Source organism: Micropterus dolomieu, linkage group LG01, assembly GCF_021292245.1.
Source record: "Micropterus dolomieu isolate WLL.071019.BEF.003 ecotype Adirondacks linkage group LG01, ASM2129224v1, whole genome shotgun sequence".
Taxonomy (NCBI): Eukaryota; Metazoa; Chordata; class Actinopteri; order Centrarchiformes; family Centrarchidae; genus Micropterus; species Micropterus dolomieu.
In genome coordinates this window covers 46,133,375-46,156,032 of record NC_060150.1, presented here as the reverse complement: position 1 = coordinate 46,156,032, position 22,658 = coordinate 46,133,375, and the positions used below count along the sequence as shown (strand labels likewise).

Genomic DNA, 22,658 nt, shown 5'->3' with positions numbered 1-22,658 from the left:
GCCAACCCATATGAAGCACTTTCTACAATGTTGTGTTCTAATAAACTATTTAATCATAAAGCCATTGTATAGCTATAAATGTTGGTAAACAGGAACATAAGTCAATAATTTTATTTAATGTTTTTCCAAAAACCCTAAATCAAAGAATAGAAAATAGAATAAGTAATTTCCCTGACATTTTATTGTTGTTGTTTTGTTTTTTTTTACTTTTATTTATTATTTGTTTATTTTACGAGGAAGTCTCATTGAGATCAAAAATCTCTTTTACAAGAGAGACCTGGCCAAGGTAGCAGCCATACATAAACAAAACAGATTAAAATGCTACATACAATCATGACAAAATTCACAAAAAAAACAAACAAAAAAATGCATGTATTCAAACACAATGGCCTCTCAAGAAAAACAACCACATGTGTCCTTCATTATTGGAAACATGTAATATGTTTCTGTGAATATAATCCAATTAATCTTATTTCCATACTGTCCGACCCAATTTGATAAATAATGTTGTATGTGGTTCTTGTACGGCGTAACAGAAGAACTCGAAGCCTCTCTTCAGGTAGGACTCTCATACTACAACACTTGTCTTTTTAAAGAGAGAAAATGATCCTCACACCAAAAAAAGCACTTGTTGCATCATTGCTGCCTCTGCAGTCACAGCAAAGAAACCTTTCACAGGCTTTATTGTGTTTAGACAAAAGGGTCGGACTATTCCCCGTGTCTGTCTTGAGCATTAAGGCCATTAGTTGGACGTGATAGTGATGTAAAAGCAGACAGCTGTTATCATTAGCTACAGCTATTTCAGCTCTCAGTGTTAGAGGACAAACAGCTGCTGTCAACTCTCTCTCTGTCAGGGTCATGTTGACTCTATGTATCTCGCTCTATTCCTGGGTCCTCATGCCCTTTTCAGCTCCTCCCACACTGTCTTTTCTCCTCAGCCTGCATTTGTCAGTTGTGGCCCATGAATACTTGATACTCGATATCCTTGAAGGAAAATCCCTGCATGTAGAGCTGTGTCAATAACACAAAAGTTGATATAAAAGACATTGTGCCCCCCAACACATGACTTTTTAGGGGTTTTGGATTTCTTCCAACTAGAGATTGAAAAACACTGAAAAGGTCTTGAATTTGTCCCCCTGGAAACTGCTGAAGTATGAGGGTATAACTTTTTCATGATGACACAGTAATTGAGACTTTAGTTAGTTATTTGCAGTATTAGCATAGCACGCTAGGTTGCTACGAACTCTGTCCATCAACACCTTGATAAAATTAAAAACAACAAATGTCCAGTATTTTGAATTCCAGCAATGGGCGGTAAGATTAAGTCGGGGTTTTTTTTTTATCACAATGGCGATATAGTAAGTAAAAATGTTAATGGACACAATAACCATGTGGTCGCCCAGATATCGCCAGCCAGGCGATGTTATCTGGTATTATGTTACAAGACGTAGACACGGTGGATATTTTACAAGCACGGACCAGTGAACACACCAGTAGTGATGTCATTTGTTAGCTACCAAGTTGGATTCGCTTTCAGAAGGTACGTGGCGGGAAAAGAGAACTGAAGGGAAAGGGAGCAGATTAGTGAGTAAACACTAAAATAAGGTGGAGAATAATTAAAATGGTTAAATAAGCTTCTAGGAATAGAGAAAATGCAACCTAGGGCTGGGTGATTTGACCTAAAATCTAAGTGAATTTTACCTCAATTATGATTAATGAGTGATTATTTTGTTTTTGATTGTTTTGGGGGGTTTTTCCCTCGTAGTTCACTGACAAGGTTTTTATTGTAAATGTGCCCACAGCTGGCCAATCACAGCGCAGTATAGGTCTCGCTCTAACTGAGGTCCGACACTTTCATGGCTGCGCCCCGTTGACTCTAATGCAAAAGGAGTCGTTTTCTAGCTTTTTTTATACTGTTGGTGGGGCACTTGTAATAATTACAGCTGCTACCCAGAGTGGTTGAAAGGAGAAGTACGATTTATTTCCTTTCCACAACCTAAAATAAATTCAGAAAAATGTCTGCTCTGAATTGTTCCTAATGTAATGTTAGTTAGCTATCGCTAGCTAACTTACTGCTGAATGTAATGTGATAAAGCCCTACTGTTCTGTTTTTTAATCACTGTAATAGTGGATAGAGACCTACCCAGCTGTACAGGGACAGTGTTGATCCTTTATATCATTGTCCTCTTTCTCAATAGTCAATTATAATACAGTGGTTCACTTTTACTCTGTGATCGGCAGGCTTTAGCTTCTGTTCTTATTTATTTCTCATCAGTTTGACATTTGAGTTGGGCATTTGAAGGTTGTATTCAAATGCCCAATGCAACTGCAAAACTGTTTTCTGCTTTCTAAGATCAATGTTTCCAAAAATTAGACAAAATTTCTCCAGGGACTTCAGTAATGGACAGCGGCAGCGCTGTGATAAAAGACAGATCCGACAGCTTGTTGAACTAAGTAACAGTAACTAAGGGGGGCGTGGCCTATCTCAAAACGTTTTGCAAGGTTTTCGGATCGAACGTATCAAAACGTTTTTTTTTCAACGGAAACGGTGGTCCCCTGAACACCCTGGGCGAGTTCAATATCAAAACGTTTTGCAACGTTTTTAGATTGAACTGCATGCCGTTGCTCTAGTCTTTGAGTTCAGGGGTTTGTTTGCTTACTTGCATGCTGTTGACCTTTTGTGTGAGTTTTGAAATAACGACACAAACCGGTTTCACTGTGTCTCTCACACACACACACACACACAGAGTGACACACTTTCTTTTTCATACCTGTGTTTAGTTCTCATAAACACACTCCTCTCTGAGCCTCTAACTATGCGCTGTTGTCTGGCTGTGGGTTATACCACAATAACGGGACACGTCTTCGAACATAGTTCCAGACCACTGTTTAACCAATGCTCTGAATCAGGCGTAGCAACAGTACTCATACCTCATGCTACATTACCCGTTAGCTCCCACTGATAAAAATAACATAACCATTTGATTATACTTTAATGACAGTGGCCATGGTATAAGAGACATAATCCACGATTTTAACATTTTCATGTCCTCAGAGGGGAAGACGCCGCCGGTGGAAAGCAAGAATGGAAAGAGGACGGAGAGAGGAGGAGGAGGAGGAGGGGGAGGGAGGAGGAGGAGGAGATGTGGGCGGAGGTTCGAAGTACTCCATGTTTACCTGGATTGTGGTCCTGGCCCTGCTGGGAGTCTGGAGCTCCGTGGCTGTGGTCTACTTCGACATTGTGGACTACGACAGCGTCATCGGTGAGTAAGATCAGTATGATCATCGGGTGATGTGGTGCTATGTTAGGAAAGATGCACTGGGTTTAGAAATCAGGAGTGATCACAGGTGAGTGCAGCACTGTCAGCGGCGAGTACAGGGTTCAGGTGCTCGCAAAGCTTTTTACCTCGTATAAGAGCGCTGATATACAGTAGTTGCTACTTTAAAACAGCATAAACTGCCTCGGTTGACTTGTTTAGTTATGTTTTGCAAAATGTGAACATCTTAAGAAGACACTCAGCCAGGGATGATTTGTTCCTCATCTTCCTACTAGTGGAACTTTATTTTAACCCCACAAGTACATACAGTATGCAGGTAAATACGCAGTGTGTTTGTAAAAGAGCAAATACAGTATATCACAAACCTTAGACAACACAGAAAGAAAGAGTGGCATTCAAAACACATTCTTCTTTCTTCTATAATGTTGCTGAAATACAGATGCGGTGACCTTTAAACCAACATGATCGGCTCAGGAGAAGAATTTTATCTAATTTTAACTGAGAACTTAAGTGGTTCGATAAATCCAGAGTAAAAATGACGTGCAGATTATCCAGTCAGGGATGAGAAGCTGTCAACTGCTTCACAGGCTAAATGTAGGCTGGTGTGAATTCCTGGATTTAAGAACGACACAACTGACAGCTGACATACGTACATATGTTACTGAATCAGATTTACAAATGCACAATCAATGTGCAACAAAACCATTAATGTTACAAAAGAAATTGGACTTGCTGTAATTCATGATGCATTCAAAGATCTACAGCAACATTTAAATACATAAACTTTTCACTGTTGAACCATGAGATCCACTCATGTTTAGAACATACAAGAGAAGAATTACAGACATATTGGATGTTACAATCTTACAGTATAGTTGATGCGTTTGAGGATAAGGGTTTTAAATTAAAATTAAAAGCTTAAAATTGCAAATGCACAATCTGTCTTTTTCTTGGTGTAACTCTTTTGCCAAAAAACATATTTCATTATTTCACAAGCCTCCGTTTACAGTTTTTATGCTTGTTTAAAAACCAAGATGTTGAAATCACACAGAAGCACAGTGCATTCGCCAAAGAAAGAAGATGACCTCCTAATGGTGACTTTGCGTGTCATTGTAATTACCAGATATGTATGTTGCAATTACTTTTCTGATTATGAGAAAAGATCTGAAAGCTACAAGATATGTCTCGTCCTCTGGTTATTATGAGATACAGAAGTTTTTATTTGTTTTTGTTTCTTTTTTTGGTGGATGCATTGTGCTTACGTGAAATCAGACTTTATGTGGTTCTCACACACACACTCACACACATACACTGAGACACACACTCAGACAGACATACACAATGCACGGAGAGTTTCAAAAGTGTGGGTTTTCACACAGCAGCCTGCGTGTCTTCATGTGGTTGTGACAGCTTTCACATCCTCTTGCTCTCAGACAGACATGCACACACACCTCTGCTGTACGTCATAACACAAGTTTATCTTCTCATTTCCCATTTGACTGATAAGCTGCTTCATGTTTGGACTTTATGGCTGCATCTCTCACACATCAGTTAAATGCTTTTGTTTTCCTAGTATATGTAGAGCTCCCTGTTATCATAATGACCGCAGTGATAACTGACTTATGATGATTGTAAAGTTAAACAGATATGTTTCCCCTCCTTTCTGTAGATAAGGTATTTCAGGGCTGCATGATCTGGGAAAAAACATAAAAGAAAGTTTTACAACAAAGTTTTCCACAAACCACTGAATAGTTCTTACACGTGCAAATGTTTGTGAATCAGCATTATTCTTGAATTTGATGCAGTCAGTCGTTAGCGTAAGGAAACGCCCAAATCATCCCATGTAAGGGCAGAAATCCTGCAGATGTCAGGTATTTACAGTTGTAACTGAAATGATATCTGTTGAAGAATATTCTTAGGGGTCTTAATTGATTTAACAGGGAAAGGTCTAGCTTGGAGTCATTAGCTGACCCCACAAGTGTTCACTGACCTTCCAGCTCTAGTTATTTCTCTCATGTAACTGTCCTTGTTAGGGAGAAGACAATATCTGTGCTGGAAAGTATGTTAGTCACGTGTGCCTGCAGTCATCTAGAATCAAAGCAGCTGCAGGCTAAATGTAATTTTTTGCCGTATTAAAATGACACATCATGCAGCCCTGCATCTCCTCTGTAATTCTGCACTGCTTTGCACCAATTCAGTCGTCTTTCACTGCAAACAGAGGTAAAGATCCCGCTGCTGTAATCTGTCTTCCTCCCTCCTCCTCTTCTTCATCTTCTCTCTCCGTGTGTTATCTCCGCACGCAGCCAGAGCAAAGGAGTTTCGTATGAACTTTTCTGAAGTTTTACAAGGTACGGTCTCAAGATTTGAACATTTTTACAGCTCCATATTACATTATGTGCTTCCGTCAGAGCGAATGGTGTCACCAAACCACTCCAAAGAATAGAATGAGTCAAAGAGGATAAGATGAGATAAAAAAAAAACAAAACAGTGGAGGTAAAAGTTAACATGGTGTAAGAAAATGTGCTGTAGGTGGAGGTACACTTACAACTGAGGGGAAAAGAATTCAGATATCTATTAGTAAAGAAGGTCTCAACTCAATGATGAACTGAAAGCACTCTCAGAACAGTTCTTCCTGTTTATTTCTACAGTAAATAGAGCCTGGCCAACATCATTAGTAGCATCTGTTTCATGCTGCTGTACCTGTGTACTGTGTTTTTGTCCTATTGCTGGAACCAGAAACTAAAGTACTTCCTGCCACATTCAGCAAACTCGTTTTAGGCAGCAGCTCTCAAACTAATTTACATCTTTCAACTGTAATACTAATATTATACTGGTAGTGTGCTTTTTCCATTAACACCCTAAAGCCTAGTTCACACTAAACGATTTTTAGCCTGTGATCGGGAGTAAATCAGCGGTTGATCGGCGGTCGGCCAGTTGTTATGTGTGAACCACTCCACGACACATCAAAACGGCTCCCCGACACATCACCGATATCTAGCAAGCCAAATATCTCTCTGTAGCTCAGACAATCCCTGCTACAAACAAAAGCTGTTTCAGCTGTAGGTTCGCGTCATTTCCGGTTTCACATTTAAAGTGTGTTTTCTTGACAAATTGTGGTTTTGAGACCAGCGTCGGGTGACACAGCGACACTGTCAGCTCGTGTGGTGTGTGACCCCCTGTCATCGATCAGCGTCACGTAGCGTCAACGCCACGACGACTTCAAGACTCCCGTCACAAGACGGCAAGTTGTGTAGTGCGAACGGCACGGCCATCGGCCAACGCTGAAAGTCATGTAGTCTGCACAAGGCTTTAACACTCACTTATTTTTTTCTTTTTATTTACCATGTCATTACAAACATAACGCATTTCCTGCAGGCCACTGGACATTATTCCAGACATGAACACAGTTGTAAATGATGAAGAAATGTCATAAGCTAACAGTTAACCAGTGATCAAGAGCTTCAGGATAGTAATGTGATGGTTCCTTGTCTGCCATCATGCTGGTAGATGAGACACATGAGACACATGCCTTCTGTGTGAGAGACCTGAGTTTGATTCCCCACTGTGCCACATCCACCATTGTGTCCCTGAGCAAGACACTTAACCCCTCGTTGCTCCAGAGGCGTGCGACCTCTGACATATAAAGCCATTGCATAAAAGCTAAAAGAGTCAATGTAATGTAGACAAACGTTGCAGCAGTTTTAATTATTTCAGATTCTGAAATAAGAATTTGTGGAGATTATTGTGGAGATTGATGAGTCAGAAAAGAGAAGATGACAGAAGATGTGTGAACAGCATGACCGCTGAGAGGTGTTACAGATCCTCCACTGCATCCTTCCTCTTCATACAGCTTCACCGTTTTAAATGAATACTTTTTGCACTTTGGCATGCTTCTGCTGTTCATATGCTAAGTTGTGGGTTTTTATTAATAGCTCTGCTTCCTTTACCCGAGCCAGTTTGCTGTGCAAAGCTTTGGGCACCGTCCAGGTTTAGTAATCTTCTAATCTTTCTCTGCCAGTGTGCAGCATTAGTCTGGCAAGCTAACAGTCAGTAATGGAGAAACAAAGTAAGAATAAAGCTTTAGAGCTTTAAATTCTTTAGAACCGGCCGAGTGAGCTTTTTATCCAAACGCTCTTTCCAGTTCCATGAATGCATAAAGGTTATTTTGTGTATGGACACTGTTCAGGTCAGGAGGTCATGATTTACATCACTATATATCAGATATCTTTTCAGTTTGTCTTTTATTTGGGAATGACTTTTATTGTGTGTCATAATAGTAAAAATGCTGAAAAACTCAATAAAATGTCAATATAAAAGGAAAAAAAAACATTACCTTGAAATAATGAAGCAATAAAAATGAAACATCTACAGTTATTGGAGGAAACAACTGTATCATTAAAAACAAAATCACAAAGTAAGGTCTGTTAATTAAGAGTTTATTAGTTTAATAATGATCTTCACGTCATACTCACCAGCTGTACATATACATATTTAAAAAAACAAACTTTTTTTATTACTTTTAAAGTTGGGGTTTACAGTATATGTGTGTCACTCAGCCTTCCTCTCCTCCTCCTCCTCCTCCTCCTCCTCCTCCTCCTCCTCCTGCAGGGAAGCTGACGGCCTACGACACGGACGGAGACGGAGACTTTGACGTGGAAGATGCTAAAGTTCTGCTCGGCAAGTCCACTTTAATTTACTTTAACTGACTGATGTGGTTTACAGTTCCTCAGTTTTACACAGTAACCAGTCTTACTCTGTGGTTTGAATCCTACTAAACCAGTGAGGTAGATCAGGTATGTCAGTGGGTCTGAAACCAGCCTTGTTGTTGGGTCAACTCACACTCATGAATTTCTCATCGCTTCCGCACCGTGACTAAGAACGCTGTTTGGTCTTCTTCTTAAAGCCCAACCGAAGACAAGTCAATGGTATATTTTTTAACGGTGTGTTATTCGTTAGGGGGTTTTGTTTCAAATATTTGCGCTTGAAGGAGAAGGACAAATCACTATTCAAGAAACGATCTTATATTACACATTCATAATATTTATATCCTAAACTTCCAATGCACTCTACCTTTTCTCATAGAGTTTCAAGGGGAAATGTTCTCATTGAATTTAATGAGATGTTCAGTGAGCAAAGTAGGTTTGTAACAACCACAGGTTAAAAAGCTCAGTCCCACTGTGATCTTAAGCTACAGATTTCATCTACTGCGTGTGATTAGTTAGCTTCAGGTTTATTTTAACCTTTTAAAATACAGATGAATCAATTAAAAATTTTTTCTCTCAGGACCAGGTCATACAAACTGACATAATACAAACATATACATACTGTTAATATCAACTGAACTTACCTGTTAGAGGTAGTAACAAACTATGAAAGTAAACTATAATCACTAGAAATTCTGCCAACGAATGGTTACCTTGAGGTTTTTGAACGCACTACAAGTCTGGATGTAACTGATGTTTTCAAACCAGCATCAGCTGACAGTACTGTAACAAACACGTCCAACCTATGTTACTGCTTGGTTCAGATGATTTGGCATCTGCTTCTCTCATACATACAGATACTTAATCACGCGCCGTCATCTATATCATCCTGTAAAGCTTTAAAAATAACTGTTAACACAATAAATCACCTCAGAATCCTCAAAGACTGCAAACTCCAGCTGGTAGAGTCAGTAGGATGGGTTAAATAAGAAGAAGAAACTTGTACAGATGTAGTGTTTGTAAAAGTCTGTCTTTTGTGAACTAAAGACACTGAAGAACAGTGAAATTAGAGCAAAGATGGCCGCCTCTTTTCCTCGTTGTAAAGCTGACAGGAAGCGTTGCCTGACGAGACTGAGACAGGAAGTAAAGGCTTATATGTTGTCTATGGTTCATATGCGACTTCTTTAACTCATTATCTTTCTCTTTCCCGCTTCACCATCCTTTATTTTTGTTACGGTCACTCTCCATTCCTTTGTACCATCCTGCCTTCCATCCTTCCTTCTTGCCTCCTATATTTCAACCTTTCCTCTATCCTTAACATTTCCTTCTCCTCCTTTCACTCCTCCTCCTTGTCCTTTTAATACCACTTCACCACCTTCCCCTCTCTTTGTGCTTCACCCTCGTCCTCTCCACCTCTGCTCGCCATCTTGCCTTTTTTTTCCTTCTTCCCTCCCTTTCTCTCTCCCTCTCTCTCTCTTTCGTCAGGCTTGACCAAAGATGGCGATGGTAGTGCGAACGCCGAGTCGCTTGAGGAGGTTCTTAATATTTTAGCTGAGGAGGGCTCTGATTGGATCTATGGCTTCTTCACCTTCCTTTATGACGTAGTGGCCTCGCCTGTAGAGCGGGGCAAGGAAAAGGCGGAGGGGAAGGAGGCGGCAGCTGAGAAGCAGGAGGAGGTTGGCACGACCTCCTCTGATGGCGGGGAGGTCAAAGAGGTCACACTGGACCTCCAGAACCAATAGGAGGACAGGAAGCAGAGTCACAGCCACTAGCAAGGCTCCCTGGTCCCAATACCGACAAATGAGGACCAGACTGGGATGTAGCCCAGTCCAGGTGGAGGAGGATGGGAGTGTGTATGTTGTGGTGCAGAGGAGCTGTTGGAGGACAGGTTACCACTGCAGGGCCAAACTGGGCAAACTGGCCACACAGTCCTTAAAAGAAGCTAGAAACACGAAAACTCAACAAGACTTAAAGTAAAACACGTGTGTTGATTTAAGAATGCAGTAAATGTATTAGATGTTGGTTTGTTTGATAGTAAAATCCAATAATATAGTATCAGTCTGCACTGGCTTATGAAATATATTGGTATTTGTGTGTATGTTTCCCAAAATGAACATAATGAAACTACATTATTTATTTATTTATTTAAATACTCAAAATACACTGAAATATATCTTTTAGGACCATAATCATCAACGTGGCTTCACATTTTTTAGGTTATTAACAACAAATGATGTATATTTTACTATAATGTTGACCTTTTTCAAAATTAGCCATTGATTTCCATTCATTTCTGTAAAAATCTACTTGTTTAAAATGCATAAGTCACAGTGAACATTTAGTCACGTTGCTTAACTTATGTTTTTGTATAACTTAATTTATTCTTTGTCATAATTATAGTATCTTCACGTGATGATGCCGTTGCAAGCAGGGACTGTTTGGAAAACTTAAATCTGACATTTAATAGTGCAAAAATTCTTATTTTCCCTATACATGTGATTTAATTATTAGAAATCTTACTATTTTTTTTTTTTTTTTTATCCCCTTCACACTAAATAAATAGAATAATATGATCTGAAGTTAGACGGTACAACCTGCATTGTAGGCCCCACATGGCTCTCTACCCTGGTGTATTTGGTTTTAAGTCAGCTGATGTTGAACGCTTTCCTAAACCTCATAGTGTTTTTAATGGATAGAACAGGGAGAACACGGTTTATGACTGTTTGGGAAACAACCACCAAACAAATGCAGGTAGATTTAGACTTTCTACCAAATATAGCAAGTGAACAGCCTCAGCTGGAGATCCTGTTTCTAGTCCAGTCGCTGGTTAATTAAATGAATCCTATTCTTTCGCTGATAACTATAAAAAACAGAGTTAACTGTCCATGGTTGTATTCGATGATATTTATATAAATCTGGACTTCAGGTTATAAGAGAGGTTCCAGTTTTAAGGATGATGTGATGCTCGTTATATTTTACTCTCTGCTCTGTAATATTAATATTACTCACTTTATATTAACAAAAACTACACTTTTCTGCCTGTAAACCACTAATATTCACATTACATTCTGCTTTGTGTTTGAAGATGTTAGAAATGTGATGTATAGTTGGCAGGCTGATCTGTCATCTTTTACCCTGTTTGATCATGTTGGTGTCTCGGCCTTATTTGTGTGTTTTAGGCTGCAGTTACAATACATAATGATATTCTCAGAGTATTTAAATACACATCCGGTACCGTAGACAGTTTTCGTGTAACTTTAAGGTCAACAGTTGGTTGTAATGATATAAGATGAACTGCAGCTGTACATTTGCAATAATTATATTTAGCTCAGGGTAACAGACAGTCAGTCGTCTTTACTGATGCACGTCCTGTCCAAACTCACAAGGTGTTTCCTGATGGGAATTTGCACCAAAATATAGCTAAATAGGAGACACATCTTATGTTTTTCACTAGTAATATTAACAGTTAACCTTTTGTCACTTGAGGTTACACTGGTCACAGGTAAATCTGCTAGCGAGAAATGAAGCTGCTAATTTAGCCGTATTGTCAAAAATATAAAGTCTCAATGAAGTGAGCGAGTCATGAAAAACTCAATGTTTTTTATTATTTTCATTATAACTGTATTATTTGTCTTTAAAATAGAGACACTGAGACACACAGCCAGTAGTTTTCATTAACTTCCTCCGCTGTGTGTTTGTTCAGATGAAAGGAAGTTAAAAGATCCTGCTCTCAGGAGAGACAGGCTGAGAAAAGGTACTGTGTGTTTTTGCGTACGTATGCTGATCTCTGTGCAGACTTTCCCCTTTCTGGTGCTCTGCTAAGAGCTCTCCTAACAGATCTGTCTGTTTCTAAACTTTATAGAGGACAAGAAAGAGGGGAAGAAGAAAGGTAAAGGTACTGTCCCAGTTTCTGCACGACTCTGTTCGATCCTGTGTAACCAAATGAGTGAGGCATTAACCTTCAGTTCCCACGGGGGCCACGTGTACTCAATCTAAAAGCATGTCTGACTCTGCAGGGTGGGAGACAATCAACAGGTGTGAACATCCCAGATGATTCACTATCTAAAAGTGCATGTTAACCAGGCAGAGGGAATATTAGAATAAATATTTATTCAAGACAAATTCAGAAACAAGCTTTTTGCATTTGAAGTGTCGTTGCTCAGGTTTTTGCCAGCCAATAAAACATAACACATAAAGCTGCACATCTTTCAGGACTAGAAATAGTGCAGATGACTCATCATCCCAGGCATTTGCGATGACACTTGGTACAGTTTGTAGCTTAGCATTAAATAATATTTGCTAGTTCAGCTACACCACAAACCTCATTGGCTCGTCAGGCGGTTCAGCAAACTTCATAATGAGTGAAAAAACATATCACAAAGTTCCCCTTTAATTACTTTCTTTTCTGTCTTTTGATGTGAAGGAAGTAAATGTGTGTTCTACTTGTAGTAGACATGGCGGGCAGTGTTGCAAATGAATCAGCAGGTCTGCTTTATGGCAAGATGGGATTTACTTATTTAGTTTTTGCATCACGTTTGCATTCACTAGATTAGAAAAAGTATTAAGAAGCATCTTATCATTAATGGTAAATAATTCTGTTTTGGATTTACAAAAATGTACTATATTAAAAGTATATACTATATTAATAGTTATCCAACGAAGGTTGAACTGAAGAAGTCCTTTGGATGAGGGACGAAATGTCTTCCAGTATCTTCAACCAAGTCCAGTTGCCCTCGATTTCAACCTTCGTTGGATATTAAAATAGACTTTGTCATTAGAATATGAGATTACACAAACTTCTACTGAACATTAAACCCATATGGCAGATCCATGTTCAGGTTTGTAGACGTCATGTTTGAGGTGGTGAAGACATAGTTCAGTTTGTAGGCGGTCTGTTGTTGGACTGAGTTTGCTGTCCAGCGTGTTTTGGTAGCAGTCTGCTTTGTTTTCGGCATGTTGACTTTCAGTATCAACCTGTGTGTGTGTGTGTGATCCTAGAAGTCAAGACATTAGAGGCCACTGATGAAGAAATAAAACTCCCAGAAGGTAGAGTGGTGATCCCTCTGTGTGGGTTTGCGTGTGGCCTGATTAATTAATCCCTGGTCATATCCATCTGTTTATGTGAATTATACAAATGGATTGACTGAAGTCTGTCAAGCAGAAAATAGGCAACGTGGGCGTGTGAATAAATACTCTTATGTGTGATATCTAGCTCAAGCTCTTTGTTACGTCGAGCTCTTTGTTAAACTCTGTGTAGAGATGAATCTGAGCTGAAAGGCTGTTTGTTCTCCTCTGTGTTAGACGAGACAGCAGAGGAGACTGCTGATAGAAAGAACACAACTCGAGGTACTACAACCTGCCGCCCGCCCGTCTGAAATAAAGACTTTTCTTTTGGACTTGATATTTTAAGGCATGGGTTTGGTTTAACAGCTGCAAGTCCAGTGATGCACTAATGCACTCTGATTTGGATGATAAAACAGATGTCGTCTTGTCTTTGTTGAAGCCTTGCAGACCCATAAATAATTAATTTAATTTAACACTCTGAAATTGTAGGGGTGGGTGATATGATGATATATCCTGTGAAACAGTTTAAATCTGTCTACTTTTAGATATTTTGCCTATACTTTTATACCATGGGGTCTATGACTTTAATATCTATGCATGAATTAGATCATTGTGGTCAATTTTGCAGATCAAAAAGCAGGACTGTTATGGCAATATTGGGTTTTGTATGGCCTTTTAATTTATTTGTATGCATTTATAATTTATGTCCTTCTATTTGTTCTTTTACTCCTATTTTTATGTCTTTTGTCTCTCTGCAAAAGTACTTTGTTTGATAAGTGCTCTACAAATAAAGGTTATTATTATAAATGCATATAAATAAATGTACTTCATTGCACAGCCAGTCATTTCATTTGGTCCAGTGGCTTGAATGAAAGTTTGTTTGTTTACTGAAAGATTCTGATAACATTAGGTTTTTGATTGACTTTTCTTTTTAGTGTGCTGTATCATAACAGATTAAGTTCTCGCATGTACTGTGTGATGATGTCATGCCCCCCTGACAGTGATGTCACATCCTTTTAACACTTCCTTGGTTGCTTTGCGTTACAACATTTAACAAGTCGTTGTCGTCGGTGAACGGTGTGTTTGATTAAAGTTTGTGAATGCAACTCTTCGATTACGCTGTGGTTAAAAAGCCACCTTAAACCCAAACCTCAGACCGTCCTGCCAGAGGTGTCAGGCTGCGCTCCGCCCTGAGGGAGGAGCTGAGGCTGATCCACGAGAAGATGGAGGCCAAGAGGATTGCTCGCATCGCTCTAGCCGAGATCAGGGCCTTCCTCGCTGAAGAAGAGGAGGAGAGGGAGGCGGCCTGGGCGCTGAAGACGAAGGCGCTGGAGGCTGCCCAGGAGCAACTGAGGGAGGAGAGGAGGAGGCAGGCAGAGAGGATAGAGAAGGAGAAGATGGAAATAGAGAAGGCTGAGAAGGAAAGGATGGAAAAGGAGAAGGCGGAAAATGAGAAGGCGGAAAAGGAGAAGATGGAGAAAGAGAGGATTGAAAAGGAGAAGGCGGAGAAAGAGAGGATTGAAAAGGAAAGGATAGAAAAGGAGAAAGCGGAGAAGGTGAAGGCGGAAAAGGAGAAGATGGAGAAAGAGAGGATTGAAAAGGAGAAGGCGGAGAAAGAGAGGATTGAAAAGGAAAGGATAGAAAAGGAGAAAGCGGAGAAGGAGAAGGCGGAAAAGGAGAAGATGGAGAAAGAGAGGATTGAAAAGGAGAAGGCGGAGAAGGAAAGGATAGAGAAGGAGAAGGCGGAGAAGGAAAGGATAGAGAAGGAAAGAATTCAAAAGGAGAAAGCAGAAAACGAGAAGGCGGAGAAAGAGATGATGGAGAGAGAAGCAAAGGAGAAAGCTGAGAAAGAGAGGTTGGCTCGAGTGAAGGCAGAAAAAGACAGATTGGCTAAAGAAGAGAGGGAACGACTGGAGAGAGAGAGGGCAGAGAAGGAAAAGATGGAGAGAGAGCGCCTGGCTATTGAACGACAGAGAGCAGCCAAAGAAAAGGCGGAGAGGGAACAACAGGAGAAAGAAAGACTGGAAAGAGAGAGGGCTGAAAAGGAGAGGATAGAGAGGGAGCGCATTGCAAAAGAAAGAGAGAGAATAGCCAGAGAGAAGAAGAGGGTGGAGAGGGAGAAGGCAGAACAGGAACAGTTGGAGAAGGAGAGACTTGAGAAAGAAAGGATTGCCAAAGAGAAAGCAGAAAAAGAAAGACTGGAGAGGGAACGCATCGCCAAGGAAAGAGAGAGAATTGCAAGGGAGAAGGAGAGGATGGAGAGAGAGAGAGCCGAAAAGGAGAGGCTAGAGAAAGAGCGACTGGCCAAAGAAAGAGCAGAAAAAGAAAGGATAGAGAGAGAACGTATCGCTAAGGAAAGAGAAAGAATTGCCAGGGAAAAAGAGAGAGCAGAAAAGGAAAGACTGGAAACAGAGAGACTAGCTAGGGAAAAGGAAAGGATGGCGCGAGCTGCAAGAGAGAAGGAAGAGAGGGAAAAGATGGAGAGGGAGCGCATCGCCAGGGAGAGGGCAAGACAAGCTCAGGAGAAAGAGAAATTAGAGAAAGAACGAATTGCGAAGGAAAGGGAGAGAATCGCCCGGGAGAAGGAGAGAATCGAACAGGTGAGACTAGAGAAGCAAAGGCTGGAGAACGAGAAGGCAGCGAGGGAAAAGCTGGTGCATGAGAGGGCTGCGAAGGAGAGAGCGGCTCGAGAGAAGGAGCTGATGGAGAGACAGAGGCTCGCCAGGGAGAAGGCTGTTCGGGATAAGATCGAGGCGGAGAAGCTGGCGAAGGAGAGAGCGGAGAGAGAACGCATCGCCGTGAAGGTAGAAATGAAGAAACTAGAGCCTCTCGAGAGAAAACCTAACGCTTCCCAGCCGAAAGCGCAGACAGCAGAGCAGAAAAGTGGCAGAGCGAGCGTGTCGGCCGTCAGGAGGGAGAAGAGCGGGGGCGGGACGAAGAAATGACACCGCGGCCTGAAGTTACTATTTCATTAATGGTGCTAGAGCTCTGATTGGCTGAAGGGTTAAAAGAAGTGAGGAAGAGGAGAGTTTCTTCCTCTGCGACGATGATAAATGACGTGTAAAATCTTCCGTGACTAAGCAGCTGAATCCTCACTTCACAGAATAAGGAAAGTTTAGTGGACAGTTCATTTTACTTCACAGCAGAAGGTTTTCTTGCTTTAATCGCGTAAAATATTTGCTATTAACTAAATATTCTGAAGAAAATAATGTGTGAACAATAAAGGTCACTCTTCGTAAGGGACAGGGGGGCAATTATTTTGTTTTATTTCTCACACCGCAGACCTGGCTCATTTTTAGAGACCGACATCATCCTCTTACCAACTGTAAACATCGTGGTTAGTAAACTATTTTTGTATTTGCAGAAATAGCTGTGCTCACCTAGTGTAGCTTCCTGATGACATTAGCTAATGTCCCTCGTTAACGACGAGAGGCAGACCGATATGGGATGTTTAAGACCGATACAGATTTTAAAATCTGTCGGATTTTATAATCCGACATATCGATCGATATTCTTTTTTTCCCCCCTTCTTTTCAGAAACACCGAGGTAACATGATGCAACTTTATTCATTGTTAGAAATAGTACTTTGGACAAAAGTACAACAAGATATATTGCACGTTGAATGAATAACGAACATGTATAAAAAAAAAAAAAAAAAAGACTGTCTTTTCTTTTCAACTGTCGTTCATCAGCTGTTATACTGATTTATCTGCTGTTGATATCAGAAAACCAATTTATGAGTCCGGCTCTTTAACCAGTAATACAGTTATTTATTCTTAACCACGTTGTTCTGATACTCGATAGGTTTTTTTTTTTCTAGTTTTGAGTTGTTAAAATGTGGAAAGAAATCTTGAAATGTTAAAAAGGCAGGTTAAAAAGTGAAGAGTGTAAACATTAATACTCTCTTCTAAACAGTCTCTCTGTCCTCTTCCTCCTCTTTGTTGGGTTGATGTATCTGTAGAAATGTTTAGATTTTAGTTCTGACTTTTGATTTTGGTGAAATAAACATGTGACTCTGAGGAGCAGAAGTGACTCAGCCCCGTTGTCTTATCTTATGATACCTGTGTGAATAAGAATTTCTTACAAAATGTCCACGCCTGATGTTAGCATCCAGATTCGGCTGTGGCCTGATCAATCATTTAGTAAAGTCTCGTTTGTTCTCTGTCCTGTCGGGAATCGAATCTGAGAGGTTTGGAAATGTTATGAAACCTGCCGTCTTTGAGCACCCTGGTCCAAACAGTCTGCATTAACTTTAACTGCATGGGGGAAAAAAAAAAAGATTAATGCCAAATTTAAAAATACAGATATAATTAAGGAGCACTGACTGTTCGAGGCAGACGTTTTTGGTTGTATTCACTACGTTCCCATCAGTCCGTGATATAGTTTGAAGCTGTGGAGGAAGTGTCATCTTAGAGGACACCGTATATGCATTTAGATGTTAAAATAAGTAAGTGTGTTTGAATTCTGGTGTTATTAACAACCTCATCAGTGTTGAAAAGGAACTCAGGGGTCAAGTTAAGAGGCCACTTAAAGATGAACTTACAGAAAGAGCCATACTTGAGATGTACTGTATGTTTTTGGTGCAGTGTTTTTTTTTTTTTTCTTTCTTTTTCGTTTTTATGATATTGTCTTTAACTCAGATTTATGTGTCAGTTCCTTGTACGCAGAAATGTTTGGTACCTCCTCTGTTCTGCCCCCTCTGGCTCTGATCTTGGCCTGTTGATGGTTTTTATAGGAGTTTTATTTATTTAATTAAGTGACTAAATGTCAGTCATGTAGTGCATCTTATACGCATTAGAGCTGGGCTGAACGATGCTGAGTTCAAGAGTGTTGGGGGCTGTTTAGTCCAAAGTGCATTGAACCAGCTCTAAAACAAAGTAGCTTTTCCATCAAAATGTGAGAACATCTTTGATAAATAAATCTTGGTTTTCAAATTGAGATACGTTTGTCTTCCTTCTTGGTGTATTTGAAGTATCGAGGTCGTAACCTAAAGCAGCCCCACATGCAAACCCTTTTTAAAGTGCGTTCCACAGTTTAAAATGTCGTTGGAGCGGTGCTGAGAAGGAGTAATGAACATCACGTCCTCTTTCCTCTATTCAGTCTATCTCCCTCCACCACAACTTCCTCCTCTGTTCGATCTCACACTCTGTTCTCTTTTCTTGTCAGCTCTTGTTTCCTTTCCAGGGACTATTAGCGTCACTTTAACTCCTGACCTCCTCACTGCTGGCTGTGTGGAGGTTTAAAGTTTTATTCTCCTCCCTGAATTGAGAAATTTAAATGTCGATGAATTGATTGAATTTGAACACCTGCTGTTTTCTTTAAGGTGTAGTAACTGAACTGTAAACCAACATCAGTTATGAATTATTTTTGCACATTGTTATTTTCCTTCTCAAACAGTTTTTTCTGTCTTCCTGATAAACCCACATACTCACAACTCAGTGAGAGAGACGTCTTTATCAGCTCTTTCCTTCACTTCTTTACTTTTACATGAAGCCCCAGGGTCAATTTAGCAGTTAAGTTTCCTCACAAATCAGGGATGGCCTCATAATTATCAGGTAGAGTCAAATGTTTCAGGATTGTTTCCTCTCCATTGGCACCAATATTTATAAATTTCAAGCGATACTCATCCCTGGTGACGAGAGAGAGTAGGAACGGCGGCAACAATGATATACACAGCTCTCCGAAATGTGTATGTGGGAAAATGTTTCTGATTTTTTGCTCTTGAATTTCTAACCACTGAACAGGGCTGAAAGAGAGACCAGATGTGAGAATTTCACCTGATCAGAAAACAGGTGAGGACACACACACACACACACACACACACACACACACACACACACACACACACACACACACACACACACACACACACACACACACACACACACACAGATCCTCTGCTGTCTGTTGTCTCCCCGACATACGAGCCGACACTGACATGATACTCTGAGAAAACCACCCAGTAGGTGTTTCGCCTTGTTCCCACCTGTGAATTCAGGCGTGTTGCCTGCCTCGCCTGACCTCTACTGAACTAACTCTGATCCCAGCTCCGTATCTGACACGACGAAAAACTGTGTTACACCAACAAAGCCTGGGTCACAAACAAACTGAGGCTTTATATCAGCTCCACCCGGCTTCAATTTCAGCTGCCCAGCTCAACCAGTGTGCCAGTGCGAAGATCCTTTCTCTTTGGCTCTCTCTGTATCATGTTGAGAGAGGCACAAGGCTGCACACTCGGTGACAGAAAAAGGGAAGCCTCTGTGCTAGCTTCAGGTACACACACCAATACAAGGATGTAGTTAAAATCATTTTATGTCTTTAAAATAAAGAAACACAAAAGAAGAAAGCAGACCTGATGCGACTCATACTGGGTGTTATTCAGGTCGTGGCATTAAAGTCGGGATTCCTTCCTGCACACTTTATTTACAAACAGTCACCCGCGCTAGAAATGAAACCAGTTCTGGGGTCTCATTTATAAAACTGTGCGTAGGAACAAAACAGGGCGTAGCCACTTCCCAAGCACAGGTTGTGATCTATAAAAAACAAAGTTGACGGGAGAATGTGTGGTCCTGTAAGTAACTCTGAACCATGAGTACGCACATAAAGTAGAGAAATGAGAAACAGCGACTCACATGGCAGAAGGATGAAATGGTTTGAAATGAATAGGCATACTGCTGTGTAAAATAAATCGAAATATTACCTCTGAATATTTATAGGCTTAAAGGCTTTCTGAATAAACAAACACCCGTTTGATTGACTTTCTCTAAAGTGCACAAAAAAAGCCCTATAATTTAAGATCATTTGCAGTGCACAAAAAGATCCAGATTCAGGATAATAAACACAAACGGAGAAATCTGTTTCTGCAAAATGAATCAGGAATCATATTAATTAAAACTTGCATGCAGTGCAATTTATTCCCATAAAAAGGAGGACAATTTACATTTAAATTAATGCCGTTTTCAATGCGTCAGTCGAGCAAATACGAGAGCATAGTTTCATGTTGTTATCACATGTTCGTTGCCTTATTGAGCCAAACGCTGTGCGCCAGCAAGTGAATGTGATGCGCTGCTTGTAAAAACTTCGTTTGGATTTTATTAAGTATATCTTTAAGCTTATGTCATTTAGCCTACAACAAGTCATATTTCTTTTAACTCATCGCCATCGTTGTTAAGTGAGTGGACTGTTGTATAGCCTAAATAAATGTTTAAACACAAGAGGGATGTATTTGGTTTAATGGGGGGGATCCAAATTAGTGCCTGGGTCATCCCGTTTTGCGTGTGTGTGCCCTCCCCCAGCCAGTGACGTCACAACTCAGGAGGGATGCCCCTTCCTGCAGTTCAGTTATAAAGGGGTGGAGCTCCGGTGCACAAGCGTTGCGTAAAAGTGCGTTTTTTTACCTACCAAATAACTTCAGCTTCACCAAAAGGAACGTCAGTGTCGCACTGAGTTAAATTTAGTTTTGTAGATTTTCTGTCAGAATTTGCCTCCTTTTCTTCCTGCAGTCAGTGTGTATGAATATTAATGAGCGGCGTTTCACCGACCATTTATAGGCAACTATGGCTGTTTGAAGGCTCGGACATGGTGCTCCTTCACATACGCCACATTTCAAGTTGTTTGTGATTTATAAAGGGAATTTGCTTACAAATGTGCGTACGCACGGTTTTATTAGTCTGAATATTTTTGGCTTTTGGGCACACATACACTTTTAGTGAGGATTCTACGCACAGTTATATAAATGAGACCCTCAGGAAAAAAACCCATCCCCCTTAGTTTACTTGTTTAGTTTCACTCAATTCCTGGATGCCTATGGGATAATGGTTATTTGATCCCACAGACACTCAGAAATTGTTACATACCTCTGCTTTACATGATGCATGTTGCACATGTCTCATTTAACCTTTTAATTTGACAAAAAGTCATTTCCTACCCCAAAATTCTCAGTCTGGTTTCAACCTGTAACAGCTGCCATCAAGGTGCTAAAACTATTAGTCAAGAAACTGAATTATAATCAACAGTTTTGAAGGTGTGTTGTTGTTTGGGGCTTAATGGCGGGCTGACTGACTGATGCAGCAACACTTCGACAACCAACATTCAACATTCATTGGTTCCACCTTCTCAAAAATTGAGGATTTGATGATTTTTCTTGAAAACTAAATTGTAGTTTTGGGGAAATTATGACATTTTCTACATCTCAATATATTTTATAGACAAGAAAATGAATCAATTAATATAAAGAATTGAGGTATTAGTTGAAATAATTATAACAAACAGTAGTTGCAGCCTGCATTTTAAAACTGGAGGTCATTGTATGCTGCTGTAATTTACAACTAGAGCTTATAAGTGATCCACAATGTTTTTAAATGAAAGATATCATACTTATTTATTCCCTTCTTGTCTCTGTGGTGTCCTTCATCTTCTAAGTGGTACAAACCAAAGAAACCAGCAAGGCTTTGTTCGAACCAGCCAATCAGCAAGCTGCAGAGCCACAGGGGGCGGGGCCAACAGAGGCCCGATCGCCTGAAACCCCAACCGAGGAGGCTGCATCAGGTGTGTGCATTTGAATTTATATTCTTACAAGTAAGGCAGTTTACTTTTTTGCTTTCTATAAATTAAGAAATAAAAATCAATAAATGCTGTGAAAGAGTTAATGAAAGAATTTATTTTTTAAGAATTTGTAATGGAGTAAGAATTAATCTATGTCCATCCGTCGCATTTGAATATTGATTAATCATTACCGTAATAATGTGTAGCTATTACTCTAATCCAATGAAGTGTCCATCTACTCTGATGTTTACACTGACAGACAGACAGTTTAATGGTGCACTAATAATATGTGGTTCTGAATTTGTTGGCTGTTAACATCTTTATGGGAAGAAAAACACAATTGAACATGGAAAAATCTGATCTGTTCCATCGCACACATTTATTCCTAATTTTAATCACAACAACATTATTCACTACGTACAGTTACCGCTAGTTGCTGATTTCTTGAATTCAAACTGTTTAATTTGTCAGTTTCAGACAGCGGCCCCTCACCTGTCCAAGAAGATGAAGGTATGTGGTTTGTAACATGACATCTAACAATGAGGGAATAAGAAGATCAGTCTGCGGATCCATGAAGCTCTCTTTTTATATCTGTATTCATAGTCAACATAGATAATCAGTCTTTCCTGTGTTTGTTCTCTATGATTACGCAGAAGAGAAGCAGCTAAATTCTGTATTTAGATGCCTCTGAATGTATGTGAGCTGCTCTGATGCTGCTTTTTTCTTTCTTTGTTGTGCTTCAGATTATTTGCCTGTTAAGTATCACAAACAATATGGCCAAATGTATGTGGACACCCCCTGTGCACATACCTTTAGTGTAGCTTTGGTCTCGGCCCCGTAGTTCCAGTGTGCATGAAGGGATATTTTAATGCTACAGCGCACACAGCGATAATTTAGATGTTTAGACAGCAGTGTGCTTCTTGTGCCCTTTCTCCCGTGCACCAATCCAGCTTCATAAAGAAATGGTTTTCCCACATTAGTGTGGAAGAACTTACCTGGTCTACACAGTAGTGAATCAATAGGTCGACTAATTAATCGTGTCGATATCTGGCATTTTGAGATAATCGC

At 40.1% G+C, this 22,658-nt stretch overlaps 1 protein-coding gene across 2 annotated transcripts in view; it reads left to right on the top strand.

Moving 5' to 3' along the window:
• unm_hu7910 (un-named hu7910) overlaps positions 1–22,658 on the top strand; it is a 41,608-nt gene that overhangs the window by 7,231 nt on the left and 11,719 nt on the right. For both annotated transcript variants that reach the window (XM_046043761.1, XM_046043753.1), the window contains exons 2-6: positions 3,056–3,263; positions 7,887–7,955; positions 18,791–18,838; positions 21,468–21,593; positions 22,062–22,100. In XM_046043761.1, the coding sequence (XP_045899717.1) occupies positions 3,086–3,263; positions 7,887–7,955; positions 18,791–18,838; positions 21,468–21,593; positions 22,062–22,100 (460 nt within the window). In that variant the 5' untranslated portion in view covers positions 3,056–3,085. The remainder of the gene's footprint in view (positions 1–3,055; positions 3,264–7,886; positions 7,956–18,790; positions 18,839–21,467; positions 21,594–22,061; positions 22,101–22,658) is intronic.